This window comes from Ovis aries, chromosome 15, assembly GCF_016772045.2.
Source record: "Ovis aries strain OAR_USU_Benz2616 breed Rambouillet chromosome 15, ARS-UI_Ramb_v3.0, whole genome shotgun sequence".
NCBI lineage: Eukaryota > Metazoa > Chordata > Mammalia > Artiodactyla > Bovidae > Ovis > Ovis aries.
The window spans coordinates 24,002,276-24,024,463 of record NC_056068.1 but is presented as its reverse complement, the minus strand read 5'-3'; the positions used below and the strand labels follow the sequence as shown (position 1 = coordinate 24,024,463).

The following is a 22,188-nucleotide window of genomic DNA, read 5'->3' as shown; positions in this document are numbered from 1 at the left end:
TATTCTTGTCTCCCAAACATTGACTAATTCAGTGAAAAATAGTCAATAATTTATTAAATTATTTTGCATTAAAGGAAATAATGGAACTCAGATCAACTTAGGGTTTTAAGATTGTGTGTGCTCAGTCACTCTATTGTGTCCAACTCCATAGCCCCGTGGACTGTAGCCTGCTAGGCTCCTTTGTCTGGGGAATTCTCCAGGTGAGAATACTAGAGCAGGCTGCTATTTCCTACTCTAGGGGATCTTCCCAAGCCAGGGATCAAACCTGTGTCTCTTGTGTCTCCTGCATTGGCAGGAGGATCCTTTACCACTAGTGCCACCTGGGAAGCCTGAATTATTTAAGATTAGGTCTTGTAATTTTATAAGCAAGAAAATAGAAATTCATAAATCAATTGAGGTATACAGATTATGGTCTTAATTTATTCATTTACTTTTTTTCCTATTAGATATATGATTAAAATGAGTGACTATAGTCTGAACTGATTTGATTCAAAATGAGAATTTCTGACTCTGCCTTTCTCTTTTTCAGTGTTTGTACAATTCTTGGGCACTGTTGGGATTTGTTGATCATTGTCTTCTTGTACCCTTGTGTTATGGGACTCTTAACGGTAGGAGAAATGTTTTTTTCAGAGAAACCCATTGGCTTGGAGGGAAAGTGAATGGGTATGAGTAACTGGCAAAAAGGCCCTGACTTGGAAGATACCTAACAGAAGACGAGCTATATATTTTAAGAGTTCCCTACTCATCTCATTGTAACTTTTTTCTTGTATAATAGGGCGAGGTGTGCAGTATGATCAGCAAGAAGTACAGCGAATTCCTGCCTAGCATGCAGAGCGCACAGGACCTGGTTACCCAAGTGGATAAGCTATCTGATGACATTGGCTTGCTGAAATCTAGGATAGAGAGTGAGGTAAGAATAGTTTGTTACGTGGGATAGGTTTGTAGGGAGAAAGTTCAGTTTCCTGATTCCAAAGACAACTCAGTTTACAACTTTTTAAAAAATCTTCATTTTTTTAAAAAAAGAAAAGTTATTTATTTATTTGTCTGCACCAGGTCTTAATTATGGCATGTGGGATCTAGTTCCCTGACCAAGGATTGAATCCTGGCCCCCTGCTTTGGCCCTCTTAGCCACTGCAGGGAAGTCCACCAGGGAAGCCACCACCAGAAAGGCCTTAATACAACTTTTAAAGACCTCACTTTCCTTATTGGTGAATCGAAGTTGAATTAGATGACCTTAAGGTAACTTCCAGTTTTAAAATACAAATGTTTTCCAAAACTATATATAATTTCTTTTTTATGGTAAAAAATTTTAAGCTATACTAATAATTTCTTGCATTTTAGTTCACTTTATAAATTAAAAAAAAAATAGTCTCAAGATTTGAATGTCTTCATAATAAAAACAGATGAAGCATATATGTGAGTCATTTGGCCTTGTCACTTATCATCTCCTACTTTAAAGTGCTTTTATCTCTTAACGGCACGCATTCTCTTATATCTGCAGCTGGCCTCAGCATATTAAAGCTTCAGCACAATCTTGGTCTTTTGGCTTTCTTGTGGAAAATTGACTTGGATTGCCAGTCACAACCACTCTACTTCCTGTCATAAGGCCACTTTCCTTGGACATGCAGGGAATCTCTGCCCATCTTGTACTGTGCCACTTTATACTTTATGGGGCTAGTGCTTACTGTACTTCTTATGGAAAGTCTGGCAGTTTTTAAGAATGTTCACCATGTTTGCCAGAGTACTTTCATCACAAAGGAGTAAGCCAGTGTTGAAACAGGAATATTACTTCATAATTTAAAAATTACACTTTTCATATACATTCTCTCCCCAGGATTTTTCCCTTACAGTTTTCTTTTAGGAAAAATAAGCAGTTGAAAAAAATCAAGGTGATATTAGAGGTTTAAATTGAGTAGGTGTCTTGTCCATCTATTTCTAAATTTTCACTCAGGGTTCATTGATATCCAAAATTAAGATATTGAGATATTCTCAAGGTCCTAAAGGAAAGACATCAGGTCTCTTCTCTGTGTGACAGTTCCTAAAGAAGGAAAGGGAACAGATGTGTTTTTAAAAGTTCTGTATAAAACTTGAATCGCAAGTGGGGAAACCACTAGCTATTTGGAAAATCTATTTAACAATGAGTTTACCTGTCATTCTGGTTAGAGGTTTTAATAGAAATAAATCCATTACTCTGCAACTCTGGCACCATTCAAATAATATATTCAAAGGGTATTGTCAGACAAATAAGTCAGTAGTGCAATCATAGACTGTGTTATTAGAAATGAAGTATCTGGAACAAGAGAGTAATGGACTATGTACGTTTTCCTGGCCAATTATGACTGGCCAAAATTTAGTCAGTTCTGATTGTTGTATTTTTAAAGATGACTGGTCTTGACGAGAGGGTCCAGACCTGACCACCATACCATCTGAAGAACAGTGAAGAAACTGAGGGTATTTAGCTGTGAGAAACACTTTCAATATTTGGAGTCTTATCATTTGAGAAAAAGATTGAAATTTATGACTAGAGAGGGGGAATTCGATTCAATAGGTGGACTAAAGGGTTTATTCAGTCATTTGGTATATTTACTGAGCATCTGTAACGTGCCAGATACTATGGTAGTTGGTGAACTAGATAGTTTTTTATTTCAAAATGTGAATCTCATGCGTGCTATAGAGGAATAAAATAATGTGATACACACTAAATAGGAATAATTCAGTTAAAGAGAGGAGATGTTGCTAAAGGTGTCTTCCTGTACGAATTGGGGTCCAAACCAAAGTCTGAAGTGATAGGTAATTAAGCAAAAGAAGAAGGAGAAATGTTTAGGTAGGCATGGGGGACAGCATGGTGCAAACACGGAGGTAGTGGAGAGATACCACTTTTGGAAAGCTGCCCGTATTCCATATGACAGATGTTTATAGAGTGTGGTGGGAGGGGCCAGGAGATGAGATTTAAAAGGTAAGCCAGAACCATGTGTATCAGTTTAAGCAGTAAGGATTTTCTTGATTGCCCTATAGAAGCCATAGAGGAGTTTAAGTAGGGGAGTGACATCAGATTTGATTTTTAGGAATCCCATTCTGCTTGCAGTTTGAAGAAAAGACTTGAGGGAAAAGAGACTGGGAAATGAGAAGGCAGTTGAAACATCAGGAGGCAGTTAAAGTAATCAGGCAAGACAGGCTGCGACCTTCACCATAGTCAGTGGCAGTGGGCATAGAGAAAAGTGGATGAATCCTGGGGACTTTCAAAAGATATAGGCTCTTTGGGAGTTGCTGATGTGACGAGTTAAAGATGGAGGAGTCACCGGTAACTGGAACTAGGTTATTGATGTGCCATCCATTGAAATAGAGAATCTTGAGGAGGAGTAGGTTTTGGTTGAGTTTAAATATGGGCTGCCTATATGAGATCCAAATGGAGCTGCACAGTTGGCTTGTATGAAGATGGAGGCTAGACTATTGTGAAGAAAGATGGGGCAGGGCCAGAAACTTGAAATGCAAAGGCTCAAACAAGATACATATTTTTTAATCATGGTCTCCAGGCTAGCAGGCTGATTCTACAACCCAGGGCCTGGCTGTTCTAGTGCATTCTGAGTCAAGAACTGTGGTGGATAGTCTGTTCCCTACAGTAGTAGCCAGTGGATGAACGTTTTTGCACAGCACCCAGAGCCCCAGTTTCTACAGGGCAGTGTGCAGTGGGCTGCATGATAGAAGAAAACTCCTCAGCTTAGAGAGCGTAAACGAATTCTAATGGGTAGTAAGCATGCTGGACTTCTGTCATGAAGGAAAATACTATTTCTGTTTTTCAAATGTTTGTTTACTACACAAACATTTTTCAAAAGATAGTTCAGAACAAAAGACAGTGCATTGCTTCGCTTGCAAGATGGTGCTGAAATGTGAGAAAATCCTAAAAAATTGTCTTCCAACAGTCTGTAGAGCAGTGGAACTGGCAGCTTTTGGTGGTTTGGTGGGCACGGAGGATCTCAGACCCCATCTCAGGCCTACTGAATTTGAAGCTGCATTTTAATAAGATTCACCAAGCAATATGTATATATGCATGTTATAGTTTAAGAAGCACTGTGTTAGAATTTTGTTGTTGTTTATGTGGTTGCAGTTGGTCTCTCCCCATGTCCAGTGATATCTGGAGGTTCAGAGAAAATAGAGGGTATAGAGAAGACGCATCTGTTTTCTTAAGACCCAGATTTGGAAATGGTAGACATCACTTCAGCTTATATTCCACTGGTGGGATCTTAGTCACATGGTCACACCTGACTGAGAGGGACAGTGAAAACAGATAGTGTAGTTGGGTAGCCACATGCTGTTCCTATGAGAGCGTGGACTTCAGAGGATAGTTTGCACATCACCCCCTCCATATACATACTTGGATTTTAGGGAAATGATGTGGACTTGAGAGAGCTGCACTTAGAAATTGAAACTATGAGAATGGAGAGAGTATATAGAGGAGGGTTTTTCAATCTAGGCACTGTTGAATGCCTAGATTGGGGCTGGATATTATTCTTTGTTGTGGGGGGCGATCCTGTACATTGTAAGATGTTTAGATGTTGAGTATCCCTGGCCTCTACTCACTAGATGCCAGTAGAGCTCGCTCACTTGTGACAAGCCAAAATGTCTCTAGACATTGCCAAATGTCCCTGGATGGGGGTGAGCAAAAAATGTTTAATTTTTTGAGAACCACTGGTTCAGAGTAATGAGAGGGCCAGGGAGAAAGGAATATCAGTATGTGTGAAGTGATCAGAGGGAAAATGAAGGTCCTAAAAGAAAATAAAAAGAAATGGCCAAAGAACTAGGAGAAAAATGAGTAGAAATTGGTGTCATAGAGCTAGGGGAAGGAGAATAACAGTGTACTCATGAATGGTTAAGTACTAGTGATACATGCTTTAGACATAGCAACAGGGTTTGATTGATATTTTTTTCTTAAAGATGGGGGAACTTTTAACATATTTAAATCTGATAGGAGGAGCCATCCTCTAGTAGATATTGAATCACTATGTAATTCATGAATGAAGAATGAATTAGTAAGAGGTAAAAGATAGAGAAAAGAGGAAGTAATTGATAGTGCAAAGTCCCTGAAAAGGTGGGACAGAATAGGAGGTGGATCCTCACTTAACCTAAGAAAGTCTTCCTATTGGTTAGAACTGTTCAACTCTAGAGTGAATTGTCGCTTGGCCATGGGGATACCCTTCTAGTAATCCAGGTGGGTGAGTTCTCTGATGTGAGGTAACTGCTTAAACTAAGACTCGTTGCTGACAAGAGTATATTATGTTGATGACAATGGGTGTTTCTGAATAAGACAAGGATTTGGGCCATTTGGACCACTTCAGGTCTCTTCCTACTACATTCTGTGATTTTTATTCCATTCTTAACCAGCATTTAAATTTAATCATGAGTTATATTCAGCTAATAAGGCTTATTGATTATAATAAGTGTTTTATTTCTTAGGTATAGCATAGCTAAAAAGTACTTGTCTTTGATATTGTGAATTAGGTCCGCCGGGATCTCCATGTATCAACTGCTGAATTTACAGACTTAAAGCAACAGTTGGAAAGAGACTCAGTAGTCCTCTGTTTGCTTAGACAGCTACAAGAGGTCAGTAAATTCAAACCAAACTTTAGTGCTTTGGTGGTGAGAAAGTGTTTTTTTTTTTTTTTTTCCAATTGGTCTTATCGTTTAATGAGTATCCCTTGACTATGTGCTATTTTTTTCATATTTTAAAAACAAACAAGCAGACAGACTTGAAACAATAAGATGTATCAGATAAAATACCTAATAACTATACTTATCTTTTCAGTTTTCTACTGCTCTTGAGGAATATAATTGTGCATTAGCAGGAAAGAAGTATGTTTCTGCTGCTCAGCATCTAGAAGAGGTATTAAAGACTTTCTCTAAAGCATGAACAAGTAATGCTACTCTTGTTTTAAGTAAAATTTTGTGTCACGTGTATTCCTTATTGTTATACAAATATGTTCAAACTGCCTAGAGTACAGATGAAATGTTTACCAGTGATTCCATTTCACTGCCAGGCCCAGAAATGCTTGAAGTTATTGAAATCCAGAAAATGCTTTGACTTAAAAATATTGAAATCTCTCAGCATGGAGCTTACAATACAGAAACAGAACATACTTTATCACCTTGGAGAAGAGTGGCAGAGGCTAATTGTATGGAAGTTCCCACCATCGAAAGGTGATGCTGACCTCAGTGAACTGCTTTGCTTGATCTGCCTGAACCAGTTTGGCTTCAGAGTGTATTCCAAATATTTTATATTGGGAGAGAAGACGGCTTCATTTATTAATCTCCCAGTTCTATATTGAGTTCTCATTTAAGCAGAATGCTGTTAGAACCAAAATGCCTGTTACTTCCTTCACACTTCTCTCTAGGAAGGAGCAGAGAAGGGGGGGGATGGTTGGGAGGGGTCTGTGAGGTGAGGGTGTGCTAGAGGAGGTGGAAGCACTTTAAGCCCCCAGTTCCACTCCACTGTAGAGTGTGTCATTCCCAGAGCCCTCATCCCAACAGTTTATCTTTTCTAAAAAGCTTAAAGGAGCTGTTCGACCTTTCTCTCTCTTGCTAAGGAAAACAGGGGATCAATGGGATAGGAGTTTGATCCGATTTTTTCAGTCCTTGGGGAAAATCGGTGACAGAATCATGAGAAATGGGATAACTCTGGCCCTGGCTTTTATTTATACTACTTGGCTCTCAGCCCCTCTGCCCACCTCTGGGTGTGAACTCTGTTTTGTATCTTGTTTATACAAAGTAAAATCTCTGAGGGTATATTGAAAGACATGCCATTAAATCCAGTATATTTTCCAACATTTAATCTTGAAATTTAGTCTGTTTCAGAGGAAACCTCAGAGTCTCCCCTTTCTTCCTTCCCCTTATCCGCTTTGGCCTTCAAATACAGTATATATGTATGTATGTACATAGACACTCTGCCCCCTCACACACACCCCATGTGTGTTCAAGGAAATCATCCAGAAGTTTTAGATTCTATTTCCAAGCAGATTATAAAATTAAGAGAAGATGGCAGTTCTTTGTTGTAACACACCCTTCTTGTTAAACTTGTTTGGCAGGCTGTTCTCTTTCCTTCATAAGAGGGAACATAGAAGAGGAGGCCTTAACTGAAACTAGGATCTCACTTTTTATTCTTTGCCTTCATTCAGTCATTCAATATATTTTTTGTTGTTGAGGTATAGTTGATTTACAGTGGTATGTTAATTTCCTCTGGACAGCAAAGTGATGCAGTTATACATACACACACACACATTTTAAAATTTTCTTTTCTGTTATGATTTATCATAGGATATTACATATAGTTCCCTGTGCTGTACAGTAGGACCTTGTTGTTTATCTGTTCTCAACACATATTTAATATGCAGTTATTGTAGGTACATCATCTTTTGCACTCAGTGTGATTCTTTGAGCATACCAAAAGAAGTAATTTCTTGTTTTAAAGTGATGCCAAGGATTTGTATGCAGTAATTCGTACTTGCTTGCATTGGAAGTGTTTTGTACTAAAACCACGTTTTTAGGACTCTTGGTAGACAGTGGGCTCTCAGGAATAGAAATGGGAACATCTTGTATTGCTAAGACAGCTGATATTTTTTCCCTTCTCCATAGATATCAGCAACTTGGAATCTTGCCTGCAAACAGAGCTTCATTTATGCACCGAACAATCTCAGAAAGAAGAGAAGAACCCCGTGCCACCAATCAGTTCTGTCCTCTTGGCATTTTCTCTTCTTGGAGAGCTACATACCAAGCTTAAGTCATTTGGTAAGACATCCTACTTTGTTTCATTTACATGACATTTTCAGAAAGTCCAATGTTAAAGGAATGACAGGAAAAATTAACAAATATTCTCTGAATGATATTGATGATGGATCATAAGGTTTGGCTTTATGATTCATTAAGTAGAATTGTTATAAATATTACCCTCTTCATTAAGGGCTTAGCTCCTTTCTTTTTTTCTTTTCTGTCTCTTTTTTTCTCAAACTAGCTGCTGGTGTTTTTTATTTTTTAATAATTTAAATAAAAATCTGTAAACAATCTGGGAACCTTCAGTGGAAAAACTTGCAGTGCATATGGCTGTTGTGGAATGTCCTGGTATATGTTTTTTTGTTGTTAGGCTCAAAGATCTTTTTTTTTTCTCAAGTGTCTTCAGTGATTTTTTTTTATGAGTGTCCATATAACTTTCAGGTCAAATGCTGCTGAAGTATATCCTTAAGCCTCTGGCATCTTGCCCATCGCTTCTTGCCGTGATAGAAAGCCAACCTAACATCACTATCATTCGTTTTGAATCTGTGATGACTGACTTGGAACATCCATCACCATCTGAAGTTTTTGCCAAGATCAGACTGGTACTGGAAGTGGTCCAGAAACAACTTCTAGGTATGTATTCCCAAGGCCATGCTTTCATATTTTGGAAAAGTTGATGTGGTTTTTGAAAGTAAATATTATTTTAAAAAGTGGATAAAAATGCCGCCATTCTGAGTGAATGGAGGATGGAGGTGAGTAAATTATGTCTTGGGAAAAAAGTAGTTACCTTTCTATTTCTTGCTCTATTTTGTTTTCCTTCTCTGCCTAGTGTTGACAGGTAAGGTCATCAGTGGTACCCCATATTCTTTGTTTGTAATATATAGTTGGATTTTAGGATGCATTTCTCTCATAGGACTTCTAGGGACATCATATTTTGGGACTTTTGATTAGTTATAGGAAAAGCAGAAATGAACTAAGTGCTGTTTTACATATTTCAGTGGGAAAATCCCCATCAACCTAGTTGATATAAACAAACTGAGTTTAACATGAATTCATTCCAACTCAGCCTACTGGTTAGATCTTTATATATTCACCCTTGAAACAACCAGTTTCTGTGTTGCTTGAATCATTTTTTGGCTGTCACACTATTAAAAGTAAAATTTCTGTTTTTTTATTATAATAGTGTCATTTTAGTCTATTGACTTACCTTCTTTTTGGTTTTCTCAGTTGTCATATTGAATAGTCAAATTAAGCACTCTTGCTGTGGAAAAAATAAAAGAAATGCTACTATTGTTTGTAAGCCTTCCTGGCAGTCACATAATTTATTTATATATAAATATTTTATTATTTTTTATTAAAGTATAGTTAATTTACAGTTTTGTGCCAATCTCTACTGTACAGCAAAGTGACTCAGTTGTATACATATAGACATTATTTATTTATATATAAATAATTTATATGTAAAGCAAGGAATTCTTTCTAGTTTTGATAGCAGAGAATAAAAAATTTTAAGACTTGCATGAACTGCAAAAATCAAAGGTAGTTTTCTTCTTGTTCCTTTACTTAGGGAGATAATGTACTCTTGTTTTTATTAGATATAACAAAAGATTGTAAACAAAGAGTCCAAGGATTGGAAAGAACTAGAAAGGTAATCAATCCAGATATCTCTGATGCTTGACTCTCCTCTTAACACTCCCATCAACTGGTCACAACAAGCCTGAGCACCTTTTGAGAGTCTATCCTACCTCTGCATAGCTCTGAGTACTGTCAAGTTTTTATTTGTTTGTTTTTCAAAATTGTGTCTCTTCTGTATTAAATACTCTTGCCAAAATGCCCTTTTTGGAAATTGAATCTTTAAGGTAGTTGTTTAAAAAATATATTCAAAATATATTGCGCTGTAATATCTGCTTTACTGATGCTGTTTCTACTATGTGGAGCTGTATAGAAGTCTAATTCTTTGAAATTGGTCTTTGAAATTCTTTCCAGTCTCTCTTATTATGTCCCCTACATCTTACCACCATCTTTACTTTTTTTTTTAATGAAATAATGTTAGATCTTATCTTCAGTGATCTTCTATGGATATATTCCATTTCTTCCATAGTCCTTTTTATTACAGTATGGTGTTCAAAACAGAACAAAGTATTGTAGGGATAGTCTGAACCAATTCAGATTCGTCCGGGAGGATTATTCACTCCTTCAGTCTCAGTTTCAGGTTTCTGTTAGTATAGCCAAAGGCTGTTACTACACAGTTAACTTACTGAGCTTGATGTAAAGGAAATCCCACATCATACTCAGTGCCAATGGCTGCTTTCCTGTCTTACACTTGGCTTTTGGCAGTTAACATTAATCTTTGTTAGATTTTACTTGAGAAAAGTTTGCGTGAGTTAACTATCCTTTCTACTTCATGTTGAATGCCAATTTGATAATCATGTTTTCCTGTAGCTTAAGTCAGTGATGGTACTGGTAACTTAAGATAGGGCTGGATTGGAGGGTGCTCTAGGAGCACACTCGAATGTCTTTTCAGGTTGACATTGGTCCTTTAAGTTCTCAATCCACTGTGTTTGGAAGTTTTCTTTGTACCTAGGATATTCAGAGCAGAAGACAACTAACTCCCTGTTGCTAGGTTCTCTTCTCATCTCTAATATCTTTCAGTTAATATTCCCTTCCTTCATACTTATTTTCTCTTCTTTGCATCAGCCATAACACCTAAAACAATGTTAACAAATATTAATGCCAGTGTGCATTCCTGACTTAAAACTGATTTTAATGGAAATAAATGGGGCTTTTTTTTTTAATGGTTTCTTCTTCCCCTAAATATAACCTAAGGATCATACTTTGTAGCCTTAGTTCTTTTTGGAGTCCTTCCACTTTCTTTGCATCTTAGTTATTCTGAAACTTCATAAAGGTTTTTACCTTCTCTCTTCTGTTTGTCTTTGGTTATATGCCCCTTTCATCTTTTAAATATGTGTTTTTTACTTCCAAGTTTTTTTTATTACTAAGCATCATTGTACCAACAGCAAAAAAATTTTTAAAAAGAGGATAAAAAAATTCTTTTGGAAATAATTTGGCAAAATATATAAAAAGTCTTAAAATATTTGTATCTTTAAACCAAGATTTCAACTTCTAGGAATCTGCCCAGAAGAAATAATCTTAAATATATGGGATCATTTTTAAAAAGCCCCATTTATTTCCATTAAAATCAGTTTTAAGTCAGGAATGCACACTGGCGTTAATATTTGTTAACATTGTTTTAGCTGTTATGGCTGATGCAAAGAAGAGAAAATGAGTATGAATATTAAAGAGAAGAATTTACTTATAAATAATGTAATTGTATACCTAAAAAACCAAAAGACTACTAAAACTTTTATAATTAGTAAAAAATTTACTAAGTTGTCTAGGTACAGTATAAATCTTTGAAAATCAGATTTCTTCTCTCTAGCAACAATCAGTTATAAAATATAAAGATATCTTATTTACAATGGCAACATAATCTATTAAACTCTCAAAGATAAATTTAATAGGAAGAATATATGTAAAGGAAAGCATAAAACTTACTGAGGGCATAAAGGGAAGGGAGGCTATCATGGATTAGAAGACAATCTCGAAAAATTGTCAACTCATTCCAAAATAACATATAAACTTAATACATTTCCAATCAGTTGCTTGTTATATATTTTTTGAATTGGGCAAATGAATTACTCTAGAGCTTACATCAAAAAATATGAGACTTGCCAGTAAAGATTTGAAAAACAGGAGTTGGAGAATTTTATAATTAAAACTATGTTTTTGACATAAGCTCAGTGGAATGAAAAAGAGTCCAGAAGTAGACCCAGGAATAAAAGAGAATTTACCATTTGGCCAGTCACGTTTTAGTTTAGTGGGGTAGACAGTTTATTAAATAATAGTGCTAGCAAAACTGGCTATGTGGAATGAGACAAAGTTAGATTCCTGCTTCGTGCTTCAGAGATACATTCCAGATGGATTAAAGCTTTATATGCAAAAAGTAGAACAATAAAAGTGTTGGAAGAAAATTCACAAGAATACTTAAATATTATCGGGAAGCTCCAAATACATAAAGGAAATGATTGACAAATTTGATTGCGTATAAATGTCAAATTCTGTATGGTAAACAGTACCATAAACAAAGATTATATTATACTGGGAGAAAATATCTGCAGTGCGTTTGACAGACAAGGAGTTGATTTTTAGATTTTTTCCAAAGAAAGAGAGAACATAGTAACAGAAAAAGGGTAACAAATATGAATAGGCAATTTATGGAAGAAAAGGTTCAAATTATTAATAAACATAAAAATATGTGTGGCTCAATCTCCCTAATAGTGGAATGGAAATCACACCATCAGAGTAGAAATTTCCACCCTTAAGGTTGACAAAATTCAGAGATCTGTGTAAGACACTTTTGGTAAGAAAATGGAAAGGTAGGCTCCTCCATTGCTTTTGTGAGTGTTTCTTAGTGAGTAATCTGAAGCACTATAGTTATGCTACGAATTCATCCCTTTGACCCAGGTAGCCCACTCTTTAATTCCTTACAGATGTCATATCAACAGTATATATGTTTGCATGTGTAAGTACTGTATATACTTGCATACTGGAATGGGTATCATCTGAAGAATGGTTGTATTACTTACAGTTGAGCCATAGTATGGAGTTCAGTTCAGTTCAGTTCAGTCACTCAGTCGTGTCCAACTCTTTGCAACCCCATGAATTGCGGCATGCCCGGCCTCCCTGTCCATCACCAACTCCCAGAGTTCACTCAGACTCACGTCCATCGAGTCAGTGATGCCATCCAGCCATCTCATCCTCTGTCGTCCCCTTCTCCTCCTGCCCCCAATCCCTCCCAGCATCAGAGTCTTTTCCAATGAGTCAATTCTTCGCATGAGGTGGCCAAAGTACTGGAGTTTCAGCTTTAGCATCATTCCTTCCAAAGAAATCCCAGGGCTGATCTCCTTCAGAATGGACTGGTTGGATCTCCTTGCAGTCCAAGGGACTCTCAAGAGTCTTCTCTAACACCACAGTTCAAACGCATCAATTCTTCAGCGCTCAGCCTTCTTTACAGTCCAACTCTCACATCCATACATGACCACAGGAAAAACCATAGCCTTGACTAGATGGACCTTAGTCGGCAAAGTAACATCTCTGCTTTTGAATATGCTATCTAGGTTGGTCATAACTTTTCTTCCAAGGAGTAAGCGTCTTTTAATTTCATGACTGCAGTACTGTGCAGCTATTAAAAAGAAGTGAAGTAGAGCTAGATATCTCAGAGATGGCCACGATCTATTTTTAAGGGATAAAAAGTTAAGTGTAAAATCTATGGCATGAACCCATTTAATAAAAATGGAAGTGTGGCCCCTTATTTGAGTATTATATTAGTTTACTAGGGCTTCCATAACAAAATACCACAGGCTGTGTGACTTAAAAAGCGGAAATTTATTTTCTCACAGTTTAGGAGGCCGGAAGTCCAAGATCAAAGTGTTAGTAGATTTGGTTTCTCCTGAGCCCTCACTCCTTGCTTAGCAGACAGTCTTCTCACTGTCCTCACATGGCCTTTCCTCTCTGTATGCTCATCCCTGATGTCTTTCCTTTTCTTAGAGGAATACTAGCCATAGTGGATTAAGGGTAGGGCTCCATCCTTATGACCTATTTAAAGGTGAGTCCTATCTCCAGATGCAGTTACATTAGGGCTTCGACATATGAATTGTGGGGGACACAGTTTGATCTCTGTCAAGTGTGTGTTATAAATGTAAGGGAGGAAGAATACAAACCAGACTTTTAACATTGGTTTCTTGGGCACAGAGAGACAGAGAAACGTGTGGATATGGAGACGGAAAATTACCCTTTTTCTTTAGAAACGTTAGTGGTGTTGATTTTCTAGAAAGTATAAGTTACTAAAATTTACCAGGTAGAGACTCTGAACATACAAATAGTTGTAGAAGAAATTTGAAAGACTGTAAAGATTTCATATTTAAAAGGTCACCTGATTTGGGAGAATGGCATTCTAACATGTATACTATCATGTGAATTGAATCGCCAGTTCATGTTTGGGGAATGCATGTAAGAATTAAAGATTTTAAAATTTAAAAAAATAAAAAAAATAAAAAAATAAAAAAATAAAAAAATAAAAAATAAAAAAAAAATAATAAAAGGTCACCATTAGGCACATAAAGTTTATGGCTAAATTCTAGGTACCCTTCAAATTACACATAATCCTTTTTGATAATCAAGCTCTTTTGGTCAATAGAAAAGGATAGATAAGTATCCTGATTAATTTTTTAAAAACAAGCATAAATTTGATATCAAAATGTACACGCAGAGAAAATATAGAATGATTTTATCAAGTCATTTTATCACTAGCTAAATTTACAAGCTCAGTTCAGTTCAGCTGAGTTGCTCAGTTGTGTCTGACTCTGCGACCCCATGGACTGCAGCATGCCAGGCTCCCCTGTCCATCACTAACTCACGGAGCATAGTCAAACTCATGTCCATCACGTCAGTGATGCCATCCAACCATCTCATCCTCTGTCATCCCCTTCTCCTGCCTTCAGTCTTTCCCGGCATCAGGGTCTTTTCCATGAGCTCAGATCCCATTAAAATCGCATTTTTGGTTGGACATTTAATTGTGATTTCAGGTGACTAATTTTGTCAATTCTCTTTTGAGAGGAAGCTTGACAAATTCCTAATATATTTGCTGAAAATGTCTCCTAATATTGTCTGCTTTATCATCTTAAAATTTTTTGCATAGCAAAATTTTGCCTTGTTCTGTTTTAGCAAGTTGCACTGCCATTTGTTGTAGAATTCGTGGTATATTTTCTTCCAGTCTCTTTTTTTCCTTTACTGTTTCTACCAGTTCCTCCAACTTTTGCATCTTCACTTGATTCTGCATCAATAGTATATTTTAGTTTTAAATTTGAAGGTTTGTTTACAGTTATTTTCTTAAACAAGAAAAATATATCATAATGAAAATAATAAACACTTCAATTTAACTCCTTTTTTCAGTTTATATAGTTATTACTGTGACCTGTGCTGTATGCACAGAATATTCAGGTACACACATTATAGTGTTACATTGATGCATAGGAAAACAAAGTCGTTGGAATGGAATGAATCTGTTTACTCTGACTACATCGAAAATGTGTTTATATGAAATACCAGAAGTAATATACGTGCCTGAAATGAGCACTACGGTACACATACGTGGTGGTATGGTTAAAGTGAGATGTGGTCTTATCAAAGCAACAAAATTGTGTTTAACAGAAAAGTATTTTACTTTACTTCCTTTGTTTTTTTTTTTTTAGTTTAAAATTTTTATTCAAAAAATGTATAGAAATCCCGTATACCCTTCACCCAGTTTTCCCCAATGTTAGCATCTTGTGTAACCATAGTATAGGATCAAAACCAGGAAATGGACTGTGGTACGATTCACAGAGCTTATTCAGATTTCTCCAGTTTTCCTTGCGCTCATTTGTGTGTGTGAATAGTTCTATGCAATTTTATGACCTGTGTAGATTCATGTACCTACCACTACAATCAAGATACAAAACTAGCCTATCACCACAAGGCTCCCTTGCTGCTGCTGCTGCTGCTAAGTTGCTTCAGTCATGTCCGACTCTGTGCAACCCCATAGACGGCAGCCCACCAGGCTCCCCCATCTCTGGGATTCTCCAGGCAAGAACACTGGAGTGGGTTGCCATTTCCTTCTCCAATGCATGAAAGTGAAAAGTGAAAGTGAAGTTGCTCAGTCATCTCCGACTCTTTGCGACGCCATGAACTGCAGCCTACCAGGCTCCTCTGCCCATGGGATTTTCCCGGCAAGAGTACTGGAGTGGGGTGCCATTGCCTTCTCCCTTATGCTACCCATTATAACCACACACCTTTGCTTCCAGTTTTTGAAATTACTTAAAATTTTAAAAAATTGAGTTCATCAGTCACACTAGCCCCATGTCATGTGCTCAGTAGCAAAATGTGGCTGATTGCCATCATATCAAACAGTGCAAGCCTAGACTTCTGATATTATGAGATAGCTCAAGGGTTTGAGGTAGTATGGTCACTTTTTTTTAAGGTTCTCTTATACTGTTTAGTTAGTTAATAATGAAAGTTGCACAGTCATGTCCAGTTCTTTGCGACCCTATGGCCTATATGGTCCCTGGAATTCTCCAGGCCAGAATACTGGAGTGGGTAGCCTTTCCCTTCTCCAGGGGGTCTTCCCAACCCAGGTCTTCCTCATTGCAGGTGAATTCTTTACCAGCTGAGCCACAGGGGAAGCAGTTAATTAATTAACTTCCTCAAAATGTGTTAGAAAAAGCCACCATAAAATATACCATGGAAGATAGATTGAAGTATTCTGTTTGACAGACTACATATTACATGATAATATAAGGTATTTATTGATATTTTGCTTAGAATAAACACTCTGATCCTTTGCAGAGATGAAAAACTATGTTTATTTATTATTGGAGAAATGGGATTTTATCCTAAACTAGTTTCAACTTGGTGTGCAGAACTTCTGAGTGCTTGTCATATAATCAGATTGGTGGGTTAGCAGTGGATGATTATAATGTAGATAGCTTACTACCTCATTGTTACAGAGAGCAGGCAGGCAGTCTTATACTGCAGATGACTCATCTGAGCAGTGAAAATACAATAATAATTGTGGGTCATGATTTTCCCACATAGTTGAAGTAAGGTAGAATTACTTGTGCTGTTTTCTTTCCTGTCATCTTAAAATTGAAGAGTTCTAGAAAAGTAGGGAATTTGAGAATATATCTGGTGTGTGAATAGCTTCTTGTTTAAAACTTTTTCTTTTGATTTCAGATTTACCTCTTGATGCTGACCTAGAAAATTTAAAGACATCTAAGATTACACTGGCTGAGATGCTCGGTGACATGATCTGGGAGGACCTATCTGAGTGCCTTATTAAAGATTGTTTGGTTTATTCTATCCCGACAAATAGCAGCAAGTTAGAGCAGTATGAAGAGGTAAGAGCAGAGGTGTCACTGAAGGTTTGGGGAAACCACAGGGTCTTGTCAGTGCCCTTTGTTTATCTTAGAGATCATTTGTTCTTTAAGAAAATTATTCATAAGGTGTGGATGCAAATTCCCTATAACTTCATTTCTCTTCTGGCTTGCTGCCTTTTGATTGGAAAGTATGCTTTCTTATTCAGTGTTAATATGTTTGCATTAGGTACTTTTGAAAAACAATTGTTTTTATATTTGTATCAGCTCTAGTAGGTACTAGGCAATACTTTACTTTTTGGCTTCTTTCTAGTGTTTCCTCAAACACTGAAATAAGTACAGAAGTTCCCCCTTATGTTTGGGATATGTTCTAAAACCCTCAGTGAAGACGTGAACCTGTGGTTAGTATTGAGCTGTAGATGTATGTGCAGTGTTTTCTCTATACTAATGGGCAGGTAGTGTATATAACACGGATATGCTGTGTACAAAAGGATGATTCATATCCTGTGGGTAAAACACAGCAGGATAGGGCGATATTTCATCATGCTACTCAGAACAGTGCACAATTTAAAACTTAGGAATTGTTTGTTTCTGGAATTTTTCATTTAGTATTTTCAGACCATAGCTGACTGTGGGTAACTGAAACTGAGGATAAGGGAGGGGGATGACTGTATATTTACTAAAAAATTTGTTGCACTTCGACTAAGCAGAGTCAGAAACTCCTAATGAAGATGCTCTTCCTGATGAGTTAAAATGTATAATATTTTCTACCTAGTAATGGATGGTCTGTTCTAAAACTTAACCATCTGCTCATTATTCTTTTCTGTGCATTGGATTTGAAATTTTAATATTGAAAAGGAATATATGTATATAATTCTTTACTTTCTTTCTTTTTCTTGCATTTCTTTCTTAGATCATACAATCCACTGAAGAATTTGAAAATGCCTTAAAGGAGATGAGGTTTTTAAAAGGAGATACTACTGATTTGCTGAAATATGCCCGTAATATCAATTCTCATTTTGCTAACAAGAAGTGTCAGGATGTGATTGTGGCGGCTAGAAACCTAATGACCTCTGAAATTCACAACACTGTGAAGGTATGGGGGGGATGGTTATAGTTTATTACACTGAGTTAGGAAGCAGCTTATTTTTGAGATGATTGTGGTAGAATGGAAGAGCACATGACATTTGCTGAGGTCATTGAGGTGAGTTATTAATTTTCTTAAACATTAGCTTTCTCATTTTGAAAGGGGTCCTAAGATCTACCTCTTTCATAGGGTATTGTGGGATCCAGGCAAGATAACACACATAAAAGCATTGTATAAATTGAAAAAGTGTACATGAATTTAATGGATTACTATTGTTGAAATCATAGAGTATATCAACCTATAGTTTTCTTGACTTTATCACTTGAATTTTTAATATGCAATTTTGTGACAGGTACTATTATATCCAGAGATTATATCCTGTTGTGAAAATGTTGACTTCATTGCTTAGGCTAATAGAGGTGAAGTTAATAAAAGGAAACCAAAAGATACGATCTTTGTATGGTATAAACAATTATCTGTAAAATCCATGGACAAATTATAATTTGCATTGAGAGTAATTTACTCCTTTGACCTTAGATAATTCTGTATGTTTTTCTGTTTTTTTAAAAATATCTTGCATATATAAAATAATATTTAGCAAATATAAGTGTTATTTAGATTAAAAGAAGACATACACTAAACTAATCCCTTAGAAAATTCCTCAGCCGCTTTTCTGTGACCACTGAGAGGACCATGCTCTTCTCCCCTCTGTGCTGTCTGCACGGCCCTTTCTCCTGGGGTTACCCTGTTGTAGTGCCCGCTTCAGTAAAATATTTAATTAGCCATTTGAGCCCCACAGATATTAACACGTTTTGGTGTAATCTGGGGATGTGGGGGGAACTGAAAAGCACTCACTACTGGGAACTGGGCTGCAGGGTTTCTACATGAAAGTGAGTTATGTTACTCTCATGCACAAAGCCCGGTGGCTTCATGTCTCATTCAGAGAAAGACCCAGTCGGCTTACCGTGGCCTGCAAGGCCCTGGGTGATGTGTCCCCTGTTGCCGCTCTGACTGCATCTCCTACAGCATTCTTCTTCAGTCACTCTTCATTTGCCAGGACAGCTTGGCTACAGAACTGAAACCTCTTTCCCTCTCTGCTTGGAATATTGCTATAGACTTGCTCCCTTTCTTGATCACTATTTTACTTTTTTAAAAAAATTCATTATTTTTAAAAATATTTCCTTGGCTGCACTGCTCAGCATGTGGGATCTTAGTTCCCCAGCCAGGAATCAAACACACGCCCCACCCTTGCATTGGAAGCACAGAGTCTTAACCACTGGACCACCAGGGAAGTTACCTGACCACTGTTAAAACTGTAACCTCCCCCTATTTCTTTTTTCAAAAAATTATGTATGTACTTGTTTTTATTTTTGGCTGTGCTCGGTCTTGTTTGCTGTGTGGGCTCTTCTCTGGTTGCAGTGAGTGGGGACTGGTCTCTCGTTAGAGTGTGCGGGCTTCTCATTGCAGCGGCTTCTGTTGTTTCAGAACTAAGGCTCTAGGCCTGCAGGCTGCAGTAGTTGTGGCTCCCAGGCTCTGGAGTCCAGACTCAATACTTGCGGTGCATAGTCTTAGTTGCTCTGCAGCAGGTGGGATCTTTGTGGATCAGGGATCGAACCCGTGTCTCCAGCATTGGCAGGCGGATTCTTTACCACTGAGAGTCACTCAGTTGTATCTTACTCTTTGTGACCCCATAAACTATAGCTCCTGGGCTCCTCTGTCCATGGAATTCTTCAGACAAGCATATTGGATTGGGTAGCCGTTCCCTTCTCCAAGTGATCTTCCTGACCAAGGGATTGAACCAGGGTCTCCTGCATTGTGGGCAGAGTCTTTACCATCTGAGCGATCAGGGAAGCCTTCCCCTATTTCTTAAACTCTTTTCTTGCTTTGATTTTCTTCCCTGGTAGCTCAGTTGGTAAAGAATTTGCCTGCAGTGCAGGAGACTCAGGTTTGATTCTGGATTGGGAAGATTCTCTAGAGAAGGGATAGGCTACCCACTTCAGTATTCTTGGGCTTCTCCTGTGGCATAGCTGGTAACGAATCCATCTGTAATGCGGGAGACCTGGGGTTCAATCCCTAAGTGGGGAAGATCCCCTGGAGAAGGGAAAGGCTACCCACTCTAGTATTCTGGCCTGGAGAATTCCATGAACTATATAGTCTGAGGGGTCCCAAAGAGTCGGTCGGACACGATTGAGTGACTTTCATTTCATGTTATTGTCAATAAGTATTTTGTTTGAATTATTGCTTTTCCCTGCTAGAAAATACGCTCTGTGTGGGGAGGGTTGGTTTCTTTTTTCCAGTTTGCTTTGTTCTTTACTGTTTTGTTTACCTCTAGCATTTGTTTACCTTTGTTGTACCTCTAGCATAAAGAATATACCTGGTGCCTACTACTGTGTACTTAGTGCTCAGTAAATATTTAGTGAGTGAATTAATATATATCCCAATAGCTCTGTCATATCTCCTTGTTATAAATAAGATTGTTACTAGATTGCTTTGTGACTCTGGGCTAAATCTTTTAGCCTTGTTGGACCTCAGTTTCCTTTTATGTAACGTGACAGAATTGAACTAGATAATCTCTGAACTCCCTATTCAACTAGTTCTGACATTCTGTAAGACTGTGTTTTCTTCCCAAATATCCAAATCCTAATGATGGCACTTCCTCTAGATGAGAGTTTCTCAGCAATGCCACCGTTGACATTTGGGACCAGATAATTCTTTGCTCTGGGGCCTGTCCTGAAGGATGTTCAGTATCATCTCTAGCCTCTACCCACTCGATGCCAGTGGCACGTCCCCTGGTTGTGATACTTGTATTCTTATTGAAACATTATAACAGCCCTATAAAATAGATGTTATACAAATTTTATATACAGATGGCAAGTCTGATGACTTTAATGTTTTTTTAAGACTTGAAAAACACTTAAACTTTTTCAGAAATTTTCCATAGAGGTCCAGTATGTGCTGAGCAGAGCAGCTCTTCTTGAGGTAGGAATCTGCTGCTTCTTCCACCTGCTTAATCCCCGCCCCCCCCCCCCAACTTTTTTTTTGGCTCCTGAAGCATCTTTGAGAAGCAGGATTTGAAAACCATTAGTTTAGTGCAATTTTTTCATATTGCAATGAAAAAGTTGAGGTCAAGAGAGGTTAAATGACTTCGTTTAAAGTTAGGGTAGAAAATATCACTGATGTTCCCAGACTAGAGGCCTAGTATTCTTCCCTTTGTGTGTGTGTGCTCACTCGCTTTAGTCTTGTCCAACTCTTTGCGACCCTGTGGCGCCTTCTTTGTCCATGGGATTCTCCAGGCAAGAATACTGGAATGGGTTCCCATGCCCCCCTCCAGGGGTCTTCGCAGCCCAGGAATCAAACCAGTGTCTCCTGCATTGCAGGCCATATTCTTTACTGCTGAGCCACCAGGGAAGCCCCTTTCTTCTCTTTAGTTTTCACCAAATCTGGGAATTCTCATTCAGTGTAAATGGAGGGAACGTTTTTGGATTTTGTTTGGAATTTTGTTTTTAAGAGCAGCGTAAGCTAGCTTGAATGTGTTGTTTCTTTGGCTAAGCTGAGACATGTTTCTGATGGGAAATAATTTAATGACAGTGGAACACAAAGTCATACTGGTGTGCATTAATCCAATAGTCTAATCTGAGAAAGAGGATTTTTTGAAGGTCCTTTCCTTTACGTAAAATCCTGGGTCAGTTTCATGGCTTTGTTGTTTCCACCAAGAGTAAGAAATGCACAGAATGAAAAGAATGGCTCAGTAAAGGGCCTTGCTTATTCCTTATGACATCCTTTCACCCAAGATTGAGCAGTCATTAAAGTACTGCCAAATTCACTCATATCTTGAAATTATTCTGTAGATCCACAGCTTAATTGTGATGGAAGCGGTCAGTATCTTACTGCTCACCATCTGCATGCATCTGGATTATCCTGAGGACAATGCATTTTCTGTGTTTGACTCTTAGATTACTCCTGCTTCTAAGATAAGTGTACCAGACTTACTTCATCCTAATGAGGACGACAAGCTACAAGTACAGAAAGTGTCCACAGCTCAGTACAATGAAGCGGCGAATTTAGAGCCTGAGAATACGTTGGACCAACATTCCTTTTCTTTGCCCACATGTCGCATCAGTGAATCTGTGAAGAAATTAATGGAACTTGCCTATCAGACTTTACTGGAGGCAACAACCAGCAGTGATCAATGGTATGAGTTCTGAGTTATCTGAAAATGGCAATGACTTGGTTAAATGTGTATCTAAACTAGACAGTTATTAAGAAAATTAACTGGAATTCTTGGGTTTTCTTATCCTATTAGTTAATATTTTTTCCCTAAAGAATCAGTATAGCACACAGATATGTATTGGTAATTAACTTTTACTTATAACAACA

General features: G+C 37.6%; 1 protein-coding gene across 2 annotated transcripts in view; it reads left to right on the top strand.

Moving 5' to 3' along the window:
* ZW10 (zw10 kinetochore protein) overlaps positions 1 to 22,188 on the top strand; it is a 35,976-nt gene that overhangs the window by 2,297 nt on the left and 11,491 nt on the right. For both annotated transcript variants that reach the window (XM_004016034.6, XM_012095466.4), the window contains exons 2-10: positions 776 to 910; positions 5,497 to 5,598; positions 5,801 to 5,878; positions 6,033 to 6,192; positions 7,624 to 7,776; positions 8,200 to 8,391; positions 16,585 to 16,748; positions 17,638 to 17,820; positions 21,765 to 22,003. In XM_004016034.6, the coding sequence (XP_004016083.3) occupies positions 776 to 910; positions 5,497 to 5,598; positions 5,801 to 5,878; positions 6,033 to 6,192; positions 7,624 to 7,776; positions 8,200 to 8,391; positions 16,585 to 16,748; positions 17,638 to 17,820; positions 21,765 to 22,003 (1,406 nt within the window). The remainder of the gene's footprint in view (positions 1 to 775; positions 911 to 5,496; positions 5,599 to 5,800; positions 5,879 to 6,032; positions 6,193 to 7,623; positions 7,777 to 8,199; positions 8,392 to 16,584; positions 16,749 to 17,637; positions 17,821 to 21,764; positions 22,004 to 22,188) is intronic.